Source organism: Pteropus vampyrus, unplaced genomic scaffold, assembly GCF_000151845.1.
Source record: "Pteropus vampyrus isolate Shadow unplaced genomic scaffold, Pvam_2.0 Scaffold50, whole genome shotgun sequence".
Classification (NCBI taxonomy): Eukaryota; Metazoa; Chordata; class Mammalia; order Chiroptera; family Pteropodidae; genus Pteropus; species Pteropus vampyrus.
Window position 1 is genome coordinate 5,805,482 of NW_011888831.1, and position 19,702 is coordinate 5,825,183.

Below are 19,702 nucleotides of genomic sequence, written 5' to 3' on the forward strand. Positions count from 1 at the left end.
CACACACACACACACACAGGGTTCAGATTGGACCCAAAGAGAAAATTGTAATTATGTGTACCAAGTACTGATGAAGATATAAGACGATTAAGCAGATAATTAAGGATGTAACAAAGATTTTGTTACAAAAATGTTTATAGCAGTATTGTTTCTAAGCATGAAAAAACATTTTACGTTCCAACAGCAGGAGGACTGATTAAATACATTTTGGTTTACTCATATAGATTCAGCACTTTAAAATTATGATGTAGATAGATGTATTTTTTTATCAATACGGAAAGAGCAAAATTGGAAAACAGCATGTGTAGTACTTTGTAATAAAAGAGCATTGTGATATCTCATTTTTATTAAATGTATATAGTAATGTGTAGACACTATCAAAGGGTACATGTAAAATTGGAAGAGGGTTTATCCCAAGGTGGTGGAATTGTAGGCAGTTTTTAAATTTATATTTGTCTTCTCTCTCTCGTCCACCTCTTCCTCCTGCTCTTTTTCCTTCTCCTCATCTTCTCCCATGTTTCCAAATTTGTTTATAGTGAGCATAAATTATTTAGTTAATACTTAAGGAGTCCAAAAGCAATATAACATTTCATAAACTTGGAGGGAAAATCACCTACCCTACGGTATAAAATTATTTTATTTTTTTGTTTTTTTCCCCGTGTATATCTGGATTTGTAATACAGTTGTAATAATATAGGATATACCATTTTTATATACTTTCATCACTTTTAAACATTTTTCCATGTGCTGCATAGTCTTCACAATTTCATTTTAAATGACTGATATTCTATAGAGTGGTTTCTCACTAATAGGAAGTTTGAAATGCGAGACAAGTGTCAGGGTGGTTTTTGCTTTTCTTTCTGGAAGCCTTTCTTCAAAGTAGAATTATCACTGTTAAGTGAAAGATTGGCAGTGACTTAATGAGGCCTCAGTAGCCTAGCTTCCTTAAGTCTGTGCTTCCAGACAGACCCATCAGAGCAGAACAGATTACTTGATATTGTCACACCTTTTTTTAAAGTAGCAAAAAAACACACACACACACACACAAATAGTTTGTTACTGAGGTGAAATACTTCATATAACAAAGCCAACAAAAGATATAAAATAGATCTAATTTTATGTAAATGATAATATATTTGTCACCTTAATCTACTCTTGAGAGGTGTTTAAATCTTAGATCTCTGGTAGGATTTCAGAAAACTGTTTTCTCGGGTAAAGGTCTTCTTTCCTTAACTAATCTATTTGAAATTATTCTGTTTATGAGTGAATTTGGCCTAACTGTTCTAGAGCTATATCCATTTCTTTTTTTCCTTTTTCGTTGGGGAGTGCCTTTTTCTGGGCCAGAGGGCTTAACAGCTAGAAGCTGTGAATTTTCTCAAATCAAAATGGCAACTTTAAAGCTGCCTGAGTAGGTACTTGGCTCACTTGGGTTTCAGACATACTGATCCTAATCTTCTCAAACTCCAGGACACACAGTATCAACAGTTACAGCAGCCACAAGTTTATTATCTACTCAGAGTGCAATTACTTGGCAGCCACCTAGACTGTGAGGTCTTTGTGGGCCCCCAAAGAACTCATATCCTGAAGTGAGAGACTAATCAAGGCAGGTCCTCTTGGCAAGGACAGTGAAAGGGTGGATTGCAATTGATAGGAGTTTTAATTTGTGAGGACTTAATCTGATCTGCTTTTGGAACAAGATGTGTAGATGTACTTATTGTCCATTTTCTCTGTGCATTTTTTGAAGATTCATTTGATTGTGTGATGATAGTATTGTCATAAGGACACAGACTTTATTATACATATCTGGCTCTATCCTTCACCTGCCTTACTGTCCAGAGGTACTCTAAGGATTTATTCAGCCTGCATATGGTGAGGGGAAGGACAACTAATATCTCAAATGGATAGTGTTTAGTAGTCTGGTCTGCCCACTGTGAAAATTCCTTTTTGGGAAGGCAGATGCTGAGTTTCTCAGGAAGCAGTTACTTAGGATGTAGCAAGAAATGGTACTGGTTGGCCCTTCACCTGATCAAACTTTGGTTGCTAGAACTCAGTGGCAGTAGTGTTGGTGATGGTAAGTAGGGGCCAAGCAAAACCAAGGACTCTGGAGTATATAATCAAGACAGAAACTAGAAACAGCACAGGCTACAATATCTGTCTGTACTCTCCTTCCCTGTGTCTCCTGCCGAGAAAAGCAGCCCTGGATCAGGAGGCTGGCATCAGGAGACAAGGATGCATTCCCTTACTTGGCTTGGTTAGAGCCCTTGAACACTTTTCTAGGGCATTTTCTTGGGAGGGTAAACATGCTGTGTCACATCAAGATGAGCTGGCTTTGACTTCTGTCAGAGATGAGCAGAACTGGGTATAGATGACCTCACCAAAGCAGTTATGTTTTCAAGTTAAATAATGTCCTCTGTCACACCATTTAGCTTACAAAATTAGACTCACCATCTTGTTGCCTTTTAATTATTTAAAACAGTCTTGCTTTTAGAGCAGCAGTTATCAGAGTATGGTCTGAGGACCCCTGCGGGTCCTTGAGACCCTTTTAGGGGGTCTGCAGGGTTTTCCCTTCTCCAGCAGCGTATCTGTCTGAGGTCAGAGTTTCTTCATCTGCTTTAGCTAGAACAACAGATTGCAACAGATTGAACACAGAAGGCAGGTACAAGAATTCAGCTGCCTGCTATGAAGCCAGACATTAAGTTGTAAAATAATGCCACTTTTCTAACTAAAATATATTATTTATATTTATTTTTTAATTCTTATTTTTAGATGAATTAATATGTTTAACTTTCTGCTTTAATTTCTGTCATAAATATCAGTAGTTATAACTCACAAACAATTTCTTGGATTCTTAATAAATTGTAAGAATGTACAGTCTTGGTCCTGGAGCCAAGAAGTTTGAGAACTGCTATACTAGAGGACCAGCTTCGGAGACATATCTACATCCTCTTCCTTCCTCTGGTCCTATAGAGTGAGAAATGATTTAGCACAGACCTAGCTTTACACAAACACTCTCAGAGAAAATTGGCTCAAGTGTCTGGTATACAGTAGGTGCCAGGTACGATGGTGATGATGGTGATTGTTAGTTTCTATGAGTCCTTGGCTGTGTCAGTCCATACAGTGCCCCCGAGTCCACACAGGGCGCTGTGTGGACTCGGGGGCACTGTATGGACTGACACAGCTCACTCCTTGGCCCATTCTTGTTTTAAATACACGCCCTTTAGTCTCTTGCTTTAATTTTGCTCTTTATATTAACAATGGCCCAGGTGAAGCATTATTTTCCCCTATTTAAGTTTGTTGGAAATATGTTCCTGAAGGGGACTTTGTGTTGTCCTAGTGGAAGCTGAGATATAAGTTAGTCTTTCTAAGAGGAACAGGCAGGTTTCTAGGCTGGTTACTTAATGACACCACACTTTTTGTCTCAGCTGAGCTCTCAACGTGGGGGGTTAGCACAGCTGTGTCTCTCCACAGTCCTACTACTGGAGAGATTCATAAACCCTAGGGCCTTATTGAGGAAGAGAAGTTGAGCGGGTATCTCAGTCTTCCAGTTCTGCCTGCTCCTCATCACAAACGTCCTTCTGGGAGTGATGACATGGTCCCATCAGGATTCCCCTAGCATCATAGTTGGTTGTTGTAGGAATTTATGACCAAGAGAAAGGAAGGAGAACAGCCAGGATGCTGAAAAGGTGGGTAAGGTAAGAATAGAACTGATGTGCTCGCCCTAGAGATGAATCCCCTCACTGTGGCTGCATGAATAAGAAGCATTTCCACCTGCCTTCTGACGTCATCCATTCACCTTCAAGGAGGCAGCCTGGACAGTGGAACAGCACAGGATCTGGTAACAGCCTTAGGTCCAAGGCCCAGCTCTGAACCTCACCTGTGTGGCTGGGCACGCCACTCAGTTACTCTGAGCTCTATTTTCCTAATTGATAAAAAGATAGCCGTGCCTATCTTATCTGCTTCACAGAATTGCTAATAAGACTTAGATTAAGTGACATCATAGATGGGAAAGCTGAAAAACATGTACAAATACTAGTTTTGTTTAAAGACTGCCAGTGGGGTATCTGCTCTTTGCCCCTTGCCTTCTGGACTCATGAAGCTTCTGTTCTTTCCTCCAGGTTACCTGTGCATGACAGATGAGTGGTTCTCTGAATATGTCTACGAAGTGGTGGTGGATAGGAAGCATGTGCCAGAAGAGGTGCTAGCTGTGTTAGAGCAGGAGCCCATCGTCCTGCCAGCCTGGGACCCCATGGGGGCTTTGGCCAAGTGATATTGCCTCCAGTTCTTTTCTCCTCCCATGGAACCTGAAGTAGCTGCAAAGGACAGATCCAGGAACTGAAGCCAAAGTTACACGGGTGACTGTTCCCACAGGACATAGTCGGACTCTTGGATTTCTCCTCCAGGAACCTCTTTGGGGGAAGTGTGCTTTATGTTGAAACAAAATATTCTTAAAGAAAATAAAAGGGAAAGATCAGGTCACACTATCTACTCTCCTCATCTCCAACAGCTCAGGTTCTCTTAGCATTTTAATCAGATGTAATTGTCTTAACTCTGTCAAAAAGGTTTGGATCATTGTCTGTTTTAACAAGACAGGAGAGGATGAGCAATTGAGGAGTATGGAGAGAAAATGGACCTAATGTTCCTACAGTAGAGTTAGGGGAGGGTAACCCTAAGATATGAGCTCTCAAAACTGCATGCTCCCTGACAGTATCACTGTCCTTCTGAGATGGCAGTCACTGGATTCAGTTTTTACAAGGTAATTTTATGTTCCTCTAGCAGCCCAGGAATGGGAGGTTGATCAAGTCTGACATGATTCCTTCCTGTTCTTCTGAACTGTGGGGGAGCACAGCTCTACTTGAGTCAAGATTAAATAGAGGCTGAGAGAAATTTGGGTGAGAGAACAACCAAAACCTTATCATGATCAGAATTATAATTATTAGATCATGATCTGAATTGTAATTATTAGGGGAGCTCTAGCCAAATGGTTTAACTTCTGCCTCTAGAATTGGGAGTTGGGTGGGCAGGAAAAGGGGTACCCATTCTTTCTGACAACTAGATGGTGCTGAGAAGCTTTTGAATAAAATACTTTGCTAAATGAGAGTAATTGGCTTATTTAATAATCTAAGAAGATTTCTTCATTTAGCTGCAAAGAAAAGCAACCAGGTGGCTCATGTTCTACAAAGTGAAAAAACAGCAGGATGGCTCAGGGCTTTCCTGAACCAGCTTATCTCTGGGCTATACGACCCTTGGCCTGCGCTGATCCTCACTGGCTTCTGCAGAGGGCTTCCCAGCACCGTATTTAACAAGGCCCATGCCCCTGCCAGTTAACCATTCTTTTACCCAAATCCAGGGTCCCTAAAGGGTGGGAAATGAGGCTCTGCTGGGTCCAGCCTTCGAATGGGCTGGAGGGTATGTATTTTGCTGAGACTGGGCTTCCCTCTCACTAAAAGCAAATAAACAGCACCCTAATCAACATTTCCTTCAGTGCCTGTGCCCCCTGCCTTTCTGGCTCTCTAAGAATCTTCTCAGTCTGAGCAGGGGATATGTTTTATCCCAGCACTTTCCAAGATAACATTAGATAAAGGCTTAAGCTTTAATCAAAGTGTTTACAAAATTCTGGTAATCCTTTTCCAGGCGAGATAAATCCATTTCTAGACACATCATGGTGAAACCCTAGAACAGATCTTAGAAGCATCCAGGAGAAAAAGGAAGATTACCTCCAAAGAAAAGAAAATTAGATTGACAGCTAACTTTTGATCAGCAACTATATAAACCAGAAGACAATGAAATATACCTTCAAAGTGCTCTGAGAAATTAACTGTGAATATAGAATTCTATACTCGGTGAAACTCTTTAAAGAACAGGGGTGAAATAAAAGACATTTTCATTCAAAAACTGCTGCCCAAACAGAAGGGACAGTCTGAAATGCAACAAAGAACGTGGATCAAAGAAAGTGATAAATACAAAGTGACTGTAGATAAGTCTTAAAAGTAAAAAAAAAACTCAGATACATCGAAAATAGCTAATTAGGGAGAGGGGTGATTGGAATAAACATTCTAAAGTCCTATGTCATTCAGGAAGTAGGTAAGTATATTATTAGACTTTAGACTAATTATATGTGCTGAAAATATTTGGATTACTAAAAAATAAACAGGATGTTGTTCCCAAGCAAGAATATAATCAATTCATAAAAAGACAAGATAGGGGAGAGAAAGAAAAATGCAGGTCAAATAGTGTCCAAAATAAGGTAGTAGAAATAATCTAAATGTGTCAATAATTACAATTTATGTAAGTGGGTTATATGAAAATAATAGCGTCAAAAAAAAAAAAAAAACATTGTCAAACTAGATTTTTAAAAGAAATTCAGCCATAAACTGATTACAAGAGACATCAGCAATTTAGGATATAACAAAAGGATAAGAAAGATATATCAGGCAGAAACTAAAATCTGGTATAGCTATACTAATAACCAGCAAAATTAGGGCCACTCTGAACAAACAGACTAATTTTAGGTGTGTTACCCACAACCTCCCTGGAGTTGTATAACGCAGTGACTCTGGAACTAGGCTTTCAAACAAAAAGCATTGCTAGAGGTAGAATCACTTCATAATTATGTTTACTTGATTCTCCAGAAAAATATGGAGGTTCTAAATTAGTATGTACCTAATAACATTACCTCAAAATTATAAAACAAAAACTGATGATTATGTGGAAGAATAATCTAGTATCATAATGGAGGATTTTAACATCTCAATTATTGATAGATTGACCAAAAAATCAGGTGACTATATAAAAGAATTAAATAATTTTGATGTAATGGACATCTGTGGAACACTGCATCTAACAACTGCACATTCTTTTGTGCACACTTGGGAACTTTTTCAAAAATTGACCACATACTGGGGGGTAGAGTGAACCTCAACAAATTTCAAAGGATTGTTACCATGCAGTGCAAACTGCAGTGCAATTAAGTTAGAAACCAAAATTAAAAGATAACTAGAAGGCCATATATGTTTAGAAATTAACTCGGGTCCAAGAAGAAATTAAAGGAAATTTAACTGGAACAATAATAAATATAGTGTGTCAAAATGAGAGGCAGCTAAAACTATACTTGAATATTATTTTTTAGATTTATTAAAAGACTGAAAATTGAACTAAGCATCTCTTTCAATAAATTAGAACAGCAAAGTAAACCCAAAGAAAATAGGTAAAAAGATACATGCAGGAATTAAACAGGATCAACAAAGCCACAAGTTCATTCTTTTAAAAAATGAAGCAAATTTAACATCTGGCAAGCCCAATCCAAAAGACAAGCACACAAGAAATTAAAAGGATACTATTATAGATGCAGATATTTGAAAAACAGATACTCTTTGTCAAGTGACAGAGGTATTTATTTAGAAGACAAATCCACAAGCTCAGCAAGAACAGGAGAAGAGAAGCTGGAAAGCAGATAGAGCCATTGAAAGATATAGCAGAGCTGAATGAACCCTGAGCCAGTGGTGGAGACAGCTAATGATACACAAAGCAATTTATGTTGTATAATCCCCCAAAAGCTCAGGTATGGTAGCACCAGAGAGCCTTCCTCCCGGAATTGGGAGTGAAAGAAGGATAGCTGAAGGGTTCAATGTCTGCAGATCCTCTCCACTGCTCAGCAGCCAACTCAAGATTTATTTTCAAGAGGGTAAAAGTATGGTCTGGAAGTCAGCACAGCTGAGGGTGAAAGTACTACAATGGGATTAAGTGACTATTTGCATTCTGAATGTTCTTGGTCATCCTGGACTCCTAGAACTCTGGTGCCAGAAGATTAAAAGGCTTCTTTGGAAAATTGCAATTAGCTTGAGAGGAAAGATGTAAAGAACTATTTTACGGCATAAAGAATTAGTTTATAAGGCTGGCATAACCCTGACAAGGACAGTAAAAGAAAAGAATTACATGCAAATCTCATCCGTAAAGGTAGATACAAAAGCCCTAAACCAAATCAGCAATATATAAAAAGGAATCTTCATAACCAGATATTTAATAAAAGTTATTTCTCAACATTATTATCCAATGGGGAGAAACAATGATGAGTGTGTTTTCTCTGCTGAAGATGAAATGGGCCAAAGTTTTAGCCAGAGATCTGAACTGGAAGAACTTAACTAATATTTGGGTAACTGGTGAGCTCAGAAATGGGAAGATGTGAATTGTTTTCCCCTTTAACTCTTTGGAATGATACTGTGACCTTTGGAAAGTCCTCACCAGCCTCAGGACTCCTCTTGAGGATATGTAGAGTCATGCTGACCCCACATATCCCAGAAGCCAGGACCTGATAACTACGCGTGCCTTTAGGATGTGGTCGTGGACTCATCCGCTTGCTCTGGCTTGTCCTGAAAGAGCAGCTTTTTTTTTTTTGCTGTTGGCAGAACCAGGGCACTTGCGCTTTAATTCCCATTCCTCCAGCCATGTGCCATGGGTGTGCATTGTTGCTGACTATGGCCATAGTCATTGGCAAAGCTGGATTTCTTAAGTAACTCCAGATGAGCATTCTTATATTTAGGACAACTTGTTCAGAACCACAAAATTGTTTCTTCCTCCCTGGAGTCTATGATACAGTTTGAAAACAAAGAATAAACTGGTCAGAGTTGTTTTGTTTCCCTTTTCAAACTCCAAGCCCTTTACGCATTCCCATAAAGAGGAGAAGAAAGGGAGAAGTAGGGGGCGGGGGGCGGGGCAGTGTTCAGGTCCTACTGGCCGCAGTTCTTTGGGAACAGGACTGTGTGAAGATGGGAAGCCCCTCTGCTCTCTTTCTTGGTACAGTGTGAATACTAATTGCTCTCTCTCCTCTAGAAAAACTCTAGTTCACTCTTGAAGTAGATGCACTGGGCTCTGGTACCATCTCTCAGGCTACCTCATGACAGTTTTTATTTTTGAATCAGCTGCTGTTTAAAAGGATAGGGTAGCTGATAGGTGGGAATATGGTGGAAAGTACCAGAGTGTGCTCGACTTACAGTTGACTCACCTGGCAGGGACCTCATAGGTTACCTCCTTGACACCTCTCTAAAACAGATAAGTCCTTTGCTTTCCACTTGGACATAGTAACAGGAACACACAGCTTCCTCTCTTGTGGCCCCTGCCCACTTCTCCACACTCAACTTCCTCACTTCTTGTTCACTCTGCTCCAGCCAACCCACTTTGTCCCTCCAACGCACTAAGCTCATTCCCGCCTCCTTGCTGTTTCCTCTTCCTGAAGCTCTTGCATCTTTGCGTGGCTGGCTCCTCATGATTTAGGTCATGGCTAGAATGTCACGGCCATCCTGATTACCTTATCTAAGCAGCCAGTTCCTCCCCACTGCCTCTACCACCTCAACACCTGTCACTCCCTATACTGGAACTGGGGTCAGTTCACAGTGCTTCTCACTTTCTGAAATTACCTTTATATGTTTATGTCTGTTTTCCCCAAAGTTGATATTCCCTGTCAACTCCCCACAGGCAGGGGTTTTGTATTGTTCATCACTTAATTCACATATGGTTGGTTGACTGTTAGAAAATGCTCTATATTCGACAGCTATACTTAATTAAAAGTTTATACATAAGATCTGAAGTCTGCTGCCCTATAACTTGCTTAACAGGAAGGAGCAGAAGTAAAACAAAGCCCCTGTGATCTTATTTCCATGCTTAACAGAAAGGTCTAGAGTTCAGGGGGGTAACTGGCATCAGGGGCGTAGAAGAGGGAGGGGAAACCAGAAAGGTTTATCCCTTCTCTCACTGCACCTTTCTTGTTTTAAATTGGCACAGCTCAGTGGGAAGCACAGGGCTTTTGGATACAGGCAGATAAGCTAGCTGTGCTGTTTGGAGCCTCTGTCAGCAGGGACAAGTTACTGAACCTCTCTGAGCTCAGTCACCATACCACTTTTATTGAAAAATTATATTTCAGTGTATTAAATATGAAAACTCACAGTTCAAAAAAGATGAAATCTATCATTTACTTCCAATAACAGCAAAATAACAGCCAAAGGGTCTATACTGCCTATTACCCATATGGTAGGAAAAGAACAAAAGAGAATGCAGATAATGTGGCTGGTAGATGCTCAGTAAAGTGTAGCTTTTATTAATAACCAGTTCTCATAGAGCTTCTCCAACGTGTCCAGTATTATGCCATGTCCTGTGAGAGTTAAAACAATTTCCTGCTCTCCAGAAGTTTATCATTTAGTTGGGACAATAGGATGTAAATACACGAGCTGGTTGAAAAAGAAGGTGACTTTATTTGAGTGAGGTCTAATTAAGTGTCATAGTAGTTAGAAAGGGCTTGAAGTTGGAATAGAAAGAAACACTGGCTGGTTTTAAACAAACTTCTAAACGGTGACCACAGACATCAAGGATGAGGGTGATCAGCTTACCAAGAAGAGACTAACGGAAAACCTCCCTATGTGCGGAGGCACAAGTTATCTCAAAGTTCCTGGATGGGAAGAAGAGCCAGAGAGAGGGTGGTGGTTTTACATTCTTGAGCAGGCGAGAGAAAACTGGAAGCAGCAATGCAGGAGACAGGAATGACTTTGGGGACCAGAAGCAGAGGACTTGAGTTCTAAAGATAATTCTCTCCCTCTTGATCGGATCCTGAGCAAAGTCCTGGACTTACCTCTTGGCTCACAACATCCACGCTAGTAAATTAGAGAAAATATTTGCCTCCTTCCTAAGGATAAAAAAAAAAAATTACAATGGTGCTGAGTAATTTGGCCCCATTTTGAGAAGGAAACAGGTCTGTGCTGCATACAGTGGAAAACTCCTTCAAGCTTCTTCCCTGCTTCGTGATAAGCGTGGAAGCTTGGGACCACCTGCAATGTCTTCCTGGGTTCTTCCTTTCCCCTATCTTTTTTTTCTTCCTCCTCCACCCCACTTCCATAACTTTAAAAAATGTTTCTTTTCAGAAAAAGTTATAAAATTATTACCTACTCACGGCAAATATTTAAGAAGTATAACAGGGTATACAATGAAAAAGCAGGGTTCCCTTCCACCACGAGTGTCCTTTCCCTCCAAGACACTTCCTATTACTAGTTTCTTCTGTATACTTAGATTTCAATACACACATCATCAGCCTGACTCTCTCCCTCTGCCCGCTCTCCCTCTCTCTCCAAATTGGAGTAACACCTGTTCTATTTTTTCTTTTCTCTCAACAGTAAATCTTGTGAACCTTCCCAAACCAGCCCAGATAAAACTGCCTCACTCTTTTTCACAGCTGTATGGTACTCCATCACAGGATAGGCCAAGATTTGCTCACCAGTCCCTAAGGCACTGGTTTTAAATCTGTTACGAGTAAAAGGCGTTTCCCTCGTTACTCATCGCCAAAGCATATGTTTATGGGGCCTGCCGTGTGCTGACACGGTGGTAGGTGTTGAGACGTGGAGAGAGGTAGGCACTCCGAGTCCCGTGGAGGAGCTGGTATTTAGGAGATATTAAAGGGCTATGACAGATTGTGTGTACATAGGGTTATGGGGGCCCTTCCTGGTACTCTGTGCTGCTCCTGGCTTCAATTTCTTTGCCAAGGAGGAAAGGAAAAACAGCTGCCCTCCTGAAAGTGGCCCTAGCTAAGGATATTTGTAGTCAGGGAGGGAATCCTGTGAGAAGGAAGTAAAATTTAAAAACCCTGGCTCAGCGATATTACAAATAGAGCATAGGGTACTCATGATACCTATAAAATCTGAGAGAACAGGGTTTATCTAACAAAGGCAGTAGGTTCATAAAGAATGGGAGAGAAGAGGCCAGGGAAAGATGACCAAAGACACAATTCTTCTACTTTCAAATATTTTGTCTTCCTCAGGGCTGACCCTGACCCAACCTCCCATTCCTCTCCCATACCTTAGCACGGTCACTTTCCTGACATTTCTAAAGGGGCTTCCTCTCCCATTCCCTTTGCCTTGCTGTCATTTGGATCAGAGAGGATGCCCCAAGGGCCTCCTACATAGGCCTCTGTGAGGACAAGCTCAGGGTTCAAAGTGGCAGCAGATCCTGCCCTGGAGGTGCTGTACTTCATGCATGATTGAGTGTGAAGGCAGTCACCAAAACTATTTCATCTCCCAGGAAAAACCAGGGCAGGGTGCCAGAAAGGGATGGAGCAGGAAAACACTCTAAGGACTGGGAATGCTGAGGAAAAGGCCAGGACAGGGGGCGGGTCTCATCTTCCATTATTGTGTAAACAGACAGAGGCAGGACAGACAGATGGCACCAGAGCTTCCGCAGGGAGAGGCTCAGACTTACACTGTTCGTTCTGGCCTGGATCCACGGGGGAATAGTCGCTGGGCCTTGATACACCCAGAAAGTGGGTCTTCTTGGTGGCGAGGGGAGAGAAGGGTGGGGAGGACATATAATAATTATTTAAATGTGTTCTTTACCTCTCAAAGCTAAAGACTGTTTACTCTGCAGCCTCACAGCAGGCCGAGGCTCCGCTATTTCTGGGCACGAGCTAGTGGAACTAAGAGACATTATCACCCGACCGTGAGCTCCTGACCCGTCTCTTCGCCCAGTCACCCAGGTTCACAGCATCTTTGACAGCTCCATCGCTTTCCGCATACACCAACCTGTCAATGAGCTGCACCGGGTCTCCTTCTGGTTCCTGACTTCCTTCCATCTCTCCCCTGTTCGCACTGGCGCCCCTCTGCCTCCCACCTGCCCTCACGTCCCAAGGAACCCATCTGCCTCCAGCCACCCCCATTCTCCTGCTGTACCTCTAGCCCAAGTGGATCGAGTCATTGGATCCTTCCGCAAAACACGTCTTTCCCCCATGCCTTCGGCGCTCAGGGCTCCCTGCTGCCTTCCGTGTTCAGCACGGCCCCTCTCCCCGACTCTGAAGGGCAAAGGCTACGTCTTTCTCAGTGCCTGGTAAGGAGTAAGTGCTCAGGTCACGAAGGAGCTGCAGTGGAGGGGGACGGCTGGGAAAGCTGACCTTTTCGGACAATAGATGATGACGTTTGTCCACTCACCCTGATTCGGTGGTGAGGACAGGCAGTCAAGTGGAGCTCCACGGGCAGTGAGTATAGGGTGCCGGAACGGAAGATCTTTGTGAGGGAGGGAGTCAGGGTGCGGGAGAAAGGCAGGGCAGTTGTGACAACTAGAATGGGAAGAGTTAGCTTTAGGGAGGAGAGAGGCTGAGGTGAAGGTGGGGCAGCCGAAGCTAAGTGGTCTCTGTGGAATGGCACCTACAGGGGACAAAAGGAAGAGAAAGCACATGTGTAGAGAGAGAACGGATCATCTGGAACAATTTCGTGTGAATCGTGCACGGGAGGCGATGAGGAACGAAGGAAAGGTCCAATCTGTGCAATTCTAATGTCTTTTTCTGATAGCCTTCCTCAGCCAGGGTGCAAGAGGGGAAGAAGACTGTCCTGGGGTACTCCAGAGCAGGAGAGAGAAGTTGGAAGTCTCTCTCGGGAGAAGATGGCCCCTTCACTCCCGGCAGCTGGCTGGTGCTCACCATTATTATGATTCCTATTTTACAGAGGAGGGACCCAAAGGCCATCCAGGCTGAGATTTACCTTTTGTGGGACAGGATCGTGTCAGAGCCGGGATTTAACCCAGGTCCTTAGGACTCCCACTCTCCAGGCACCCACACCAAAGAATGCGGTTCCAAGAGGGGCCCAAGGTGGTTGGGAAAGAATAGGTATTAGGGTGTAGAAAGAAGGCCAGGAGTGGTGGGGTCAATAGTTCATGTGACTTTGGAATGGTGTTAAAAAGCCACGTTAAGCCAGCGTGGAGAACAGCCTGGGTGGAGATAAGAGCCTTAGCCAAGGACTGAAGTCACCCCATTACCTCTCGAAGCCTTTGGTCCCCTTCCCAGTGCCCTCCTCCCTTTGGTCTGCCCTGCCCCATCCTCTGAGCCACACCTTACTTTTGTGTAGCCCCTTGTTTAGACGGCGCTTATATATTAGTTTACAAAGACCAAATGGAACCTGGGATGCAGCAGATTCTGTGTTCATCTGAAAAAAAGAAATTAAAAAGCCAACTGATGTAGGCCGTGCCACCCCAGCATTTAGGCAGGAGATGAAATTCTCACGCTGGCCCAAGAACCACCAGCCTGGCTTTGCTGCCCTGAACAGCAAGCAGCTAGCTCACCAGCTAGCTCACCAGAGCAGGCTGGGTGCTCTCGGAAGCGCACCCCACTCTCCTTGCAATAGCCACCCTGACGTCTAGGTGGCACCAAAACCTCACACTGATTCTTCCCAGGTTGGTGTACCGCCCACACGCGGGGACAGAGTTGTTCTACGCGAGTTCCTCTGGATGCCTGCTCAGCCCAGATGGATGCGAGCTCTGCTTTCTGGGTTTCAATCCTCCAAGCACAAGGGGGCTGCAAACTTGTCATTGCTATTTCCTTTCTGCCTTCTACTTTGCTAGGTCCCCGCCTCCTCCGGGAACACGTCGGTGGGCAGCCTTGTCCCTCTCTCAGCTTCAGGGATATCCCAAAGCAAGTACTGCATCTGTTCTTTTCAAACGTGTTAAAAACAAAACAAAACAAAACAAACAAACAATCAACAACAAAAAACCTGAAAAAGTAATATAACACATTTCTTTGTAAACTTAAGTGTTTTTTTCTTTTTAAATAATCAGAGTTATATAGTCCCATGGTTCAGAACAAGAGGTCCTGTTGAACCTCTTTGGGTAATTAAAATACTGTAGTAACTCATCCACTCACCCAAAACCACAGGCATGTACCTTTTTGCAGATCACCACCCATATGACTGTTCTGTGACTGCTTTGAACTGCGGCTGATTCACAAAGTGGGAGAGAATTCTTTCTTTTTTCTTTTCTTTCTTTCTGCAAGTACTCACTGTGAGCTACTAGGCTGGGCGCTGCCCTGCACTGTTGGAGGCACTAAACATGGAGAGGAATTAGACAGGGTCCCCCCGGCTGAGCTCACACCCCAGTGGTAGAGCCAGATACACTCAGGGAATGCCAGGTGCTGTTAAATCCTGGGAAGAAAAATAGGGCAGGATGTGGGATGGGAGTGACGGGGAGGTGTCAGCGGTCAAGACAGGTAGCTCTGAGGAAGTGACATGGAGCAGAAATCTAAATAAAATTTTGGGAGCAATTGGTAGGGGAGGAACTCTACCTGTCAGGTGCGGAGCAGCCACCATCCCCTGAAAGGTTAAGAAGCAAGAAAGTTGGGTGTTCTTGGCTCTACTGGCCTGCGGCCAGCCCCTCACCACCCCGAGCTCCCTCTTTCTAGATCACTGTCCCTCCTCGAGAGTGTGCGTGTATGTGTCACCTCCCCAGCGCTCAGCCCTCGCCCCCCTTTCCACTTAAAGCCCCCATGCCCCTTGAGCGCGCACAGGCGGCCACCCCCCACCGCGGGAGGAACGCTGAGCTGCGGCCGCCGGGAAACGTAAAGTTTATGCCGCCCAAAGTGACGCAAAAATTCTTAAAGAGCTCTTTGGCGGCGGATATCTAGAGATCAGACCATGTGAGGGGCCGAGAGTACAAATACGGGCGCTCGGGCGCAGCTCCCGCACAGGCAGCGGCCGCCCCGGGTGCCTCGAGGGCGGGAGGGTCGCCCCGCCTCCGCGAGCCCCGGGACCAGCCTCCCCACGGACTCCCGACAGGTGCGTCCGCTTTCATTCTTGCTTCTAATCCGCACTTCTTTCCAGAACTTCGTCTCTCTTGTCTCCCAGGCGCCGGCGAGGGCGAGCGTGCGCCTATGCGAAGGGCTCCTGGCTCTGCGGCTGCCCTCTCGGGAGGAGCGAGTGTGGACCGCAGTGGGGCCGGAGGGAAAGGTAACAGCGGAGTGGACGAGCGGGCTCTGGAAGGCTCCTTTGTCTGTTGCATGCATGGGCTTTGTGGTGTCCCGAGTACCGGAGGAAGACCCTGTAAAGACGGTCTTAAGCAAAGTGCTGTCCTGCGCTTTGGGAAAAAGTTGCTTCGGTTTCATAGTTTATGTTTAACTGCCGTGGTGTGCAGGTGGCTTTATGCAAAGGCATTTTTCTGCAGGAAGGGTTCTGGTTGACATAAATGCCTAACTATATAGAGAAATCTATGAATGACACTTGAATGGGGGCGAGTCTCCAGTGCGCTTGGGTTACTTTCTCTGGCAGAGCCCCCGCACACTCAGCTCACAGGCCATTCAAAATTTATGTGAAGCCCAAACTCCAGCCAGCTCTTTCACACAGCTGAAGGGTGTGACTATCAGTTGCTTGAAAAATGTGTACAAATTTGTTATTTGAAAAAGCTCTCTGGAGCTAAAGAACACTACGGAGCACATTCACTTTTGCACTGGGCCTTTTGCGTAATGAATTTCTTTTTCATTTGGGGTTCTAAGAATTTGAGAGGGGTAGAACTCTTGAGTCAGAAATAACAAAGGCTTGTGTGTATGTATTTTTATGATCAGTTTTGTCCAGAAAAAAAAAATGAACCAGGTCAATGGATTATTTATGAGCCTGCTAGCTCTCATTTTGGTAAGAGGAGATCAAATGTTTTAATGTGTTTTGCCTTCAGTTACATAGGAAAAATGTCTAAGAAAGCAGCGTTGGACTTTGTGTTTTATGAAGTGGAGGGGCATTGTGGGCAGCATTACTGTTTGGGTTTCTAGGAGTGGAGTTAAAAACACAGCTTTGATTCTTTGTCCTATTGCTTGTTTTTGTGTGGAGCCGCTGATGCCCAAAGGTTCGAGTTTTCCTCGGGCAGACTGGGGTGGGGTGGCTGCTTCCAGCATGGGTAAGAAGTAGGTTCTTATGGAGCTTGTGCAAACTAAGCAAGCCATTTGGGGCAAGAGGGTTTTTTCCCCTGCCACTGAGCCTGAATAAGAGCAGATTAAGACTGCTTCACAATTAATCAAAAGTCCCCACAAGACTCTGGTGATCCATCTAGGACACTTCAGAGACAATTCCAGCAAAGATATTCAAACCCATTTATTTCAGTCTCCTTGCTTAAGACATACATATACTAGGAGTAGGGGGTAGGGTGGGAGTGGGGATGGAATCACATCGAAGTTTTAATGGAATCAGCAAAACCTCAGAAATTCCTGTTTGGGGATTTTTAGAGTTGTCTGAGCATTTTGATGAAAGTCAGAGGGGCATGTCAAAGAGTTTCACCAGTGAGTGAGATGACAGTGGAATGGGGTACTCGGCTGGAAGGGGTTGTCTCAGACAGAAGGCTTGCGAAAACACCGTGGATGACACCCTTCAAAGAAGAGCATGGGTAATTCCAGAAATTAAGCCAGTAAGTGGCAGTTTCTTCTCCTTCATACTCGTTGAATGGCGTAAGTTGAGAAAACAAAGGCAGAGCTGCCTGAAGAAGTTTAATTTTAATTTGGCTTAATGAATCAACAGGATATGGTCATGACTTAACTTTTTTAAATAAAGATGCCTGGATGGTCAGAGGAAAAATCATGCAGTCATTTTTCTGTAGGTTTGAGAAAGTACCTTGGACCTTAGTTATTCCATCGCAGATCAGATCCTCTGGGTCTCATGGTCCTCAGTCTAAGTGAGGGAGAGCAGGGGGTCCCACATAACATGATGTCCAAGTCCTCTCAGACTCATTCTGTGACTGTGACCTTAACTTTTTTGCTTTAAGCAAACACAAGTTGAAACGATGGGGCAAAATGCCTGCTTTCTACCCAGATGTTGCTGTCAAATCAGGGTCCTCTGGGGACTTCTTGGATTTCACTATAAGGTGGAGCCTTTGCAGACTCTGACACACGCAAGTCGCAAGTCGAGTCCTGCACCTCAGCCACTTCTACCCAACGGCCCGAGTTCCCAACTCCCCAGGTCCCTTTTGCAACCTGCCCAGAACGTGGTGCGGTAGAAATGGCTTCCAGGCAGTACAGATTTGGGCTGTGCGGTTTTCTTCCCAGTCACTGAGCTTTGCCAGTTGTCTCCATAACCCTGAGGTCTGTGTATGGAACGGGCTGGCGTGTGGAGTCAAAGATCTGATAAAAAGCCTTGTTTCTCCATTCCTGGGGCTAGTGATGCTGACTCATCCTGCTTTCGTGGGTCTAGGCACTGCTGCCCCAACCCTGGACCAAGGTTGCGTGTCACTTTCTGGGTTTCATTGGACAAAATAGCACACTAAGGAAAGAAAACTGTCATCTTTCTAGGAAAGACCCAGGTGGAACACAGATAAAACTAGCCTTTAAAAGAAACCTGGCATAAGTGATGTTCCCTGGGCAGAGGGGTGAACTGCTTTTCTAGGGTGGGCTCGAGACCCGCCCTCCCACACTGGCCAACACAGACCCCTTATTTCTAGGCAGAGCTCATCGTACTGACTTGGGTCCACCTTCAGAAATGGTCTCTGAGTAATGTCTCTGTGAAGGGGGCATTCCCTCCAACCTGGCCTTTGTCAGCTCGCAGTGACTGGGAAGATGAATGCTCACTTTTTGAATGTCAACAGCACATTTTTAAACCAAATGAGTGTTTTCTCAGCCTTATGTCTAAAGAGGTGACAGAATAAGTAGAGATAAGGTGAGTATGACTGCATTATTTTCTTATTTCCTTTGGCTCTCCCGGAAACTGACAACAGCTCCCTCGCTGCCACCCTAACCCTGGACCAAGGGTACTTACTTGTTAGCGGGTATTTAAACCATAGGCTTGTAAAAAGCCAGGACCAAATAGCCCTCCATTAACCTCAGAAACCCCTGGACTGAAGAGCAAGAGATGAACCCCAGTGATGTGGAGACATGGAGGTGATATCCCAGGGCTAACTCGGTGGCCAGGGTCCCCAGGCACTGAGAAGTGGCAGATGGCATGAAGAAGGTCTCCTGGGATCCGAGGTCTGGATCTTTGTATAATAATTTGAGGTAGGGAGGAAAGAGGTGAGAGGGAGGTTGTGACAAGGCCAAGTGACAGATCTGGAAGAGCCAGTTGTGTGCTGTGGGAGAATCCAGAGCTGGAGGCTGGTAGGTAGGCTCTGTGGGAAGGAGCAAGCCAGTGGACCTTTGCCTTGTGTTTTTGTGTTGTCTTTCTGGGCATATTCAAGGAAAAAGACATTCTGTTTCCTTTGTTACTGAGCTGCTGAATGAAAATAGAATAAACTGAATCTCTTCCTTTAATTGAGGGGCTCCGGAGACTAGGGAGAGGCAGAGTTGGAAGGGATCTGCTCCAAGAGTCCTCCATGGCTTGCTCAAGCTCGCTCACAGCCTGTAAGGACACAGCCAGGCCTGGAACCTGAATCTCCTGCACTCTGTTCTTTTCTCTCCCCTGGGTGTGTTGTTTTTAAATGCTAATCTAGTTAGCTGGCTCTTTCCCTGGTCTCAGAGGAAGAGAGCTTGGGCTGGGAGGAAAGGGGTGGGAAGGGATTGGGGGGAGAGAGGAGATATGCTATTCTGGGCACACCACCGGCTGCAGGGAGGTTTGACTGACTGGAAGTTTCCCAGCTCCTCTGAGGGGTAGAATTATTTTTCTCGCCCCAATTTTTTATTTAGAAAAATTTCAACCAAAAATCCAGAGAAGTGGTCCAGGGAAACCTCACCCGTACTCGCTAGTTGTTAACATTTTGACATAATCGTGCGTGTACTCTCTCTCTAATTATACGTATATCTAATTTCTGCATATATTATATATATAATTTGATATGTTGTGTAGAATATTTGACATTATTAATGTAATAATTATACAATTTATATACATATATAATTTTGTGTTGAACCTTTGAGAATTTGCAGACATCCAAATACTTCTCCCTAAATACTTCAGCCCATGTCTCCTAAGAACAAGGATATTCTCCTACATAACCCCATTATTATCACATT

The 19,702-nt window shown here is 44.1% G+C and overlaps 2 protein-coding genes across 3 annotated transcripts in view; both read left to right on the forward strand.

Moving 5' to 3' along the window:
* The window catches only part of BLMH (bleomycin hydrolase), a 44,568-nt gene extending 39,471 nt beyond the window's left edge, over nt 1–5,097 (forward strand). For both annotated transcript variants that reach the window (XM_023530546.1, XM_011359909.2), the window contains exon 12: nt 4,116–5,097. In XM_023530546.1, coding sequence (XP_023386314.1) covers nt 4,116–4,267 — 152 coding nt within the window. In that variant the 3' untranslated portion in view covers nt 4,268–5,097. The remainder of the gene's footprint in view (nt 1–4,115) is intronic.
* A 10,211-nt stretch (nt 5,098–15,308) lies between these two features.
* Nucleotides 15,309–19,702, forward strand: part of SLC6A4 (solute carrier family 6 member 4) — a 35,723-nt gene continuing 31,329 nt past the window's right edge. Inside the window, exon 1 of the mRNA XM_011359910.2 lies at nt 15,309–15,563. The gene's annotated coding sequence lies outside the window, so the exon portion shown is untranslated. The remainder of the gene's footprint in view (nt 15,564–19,702) is intronic.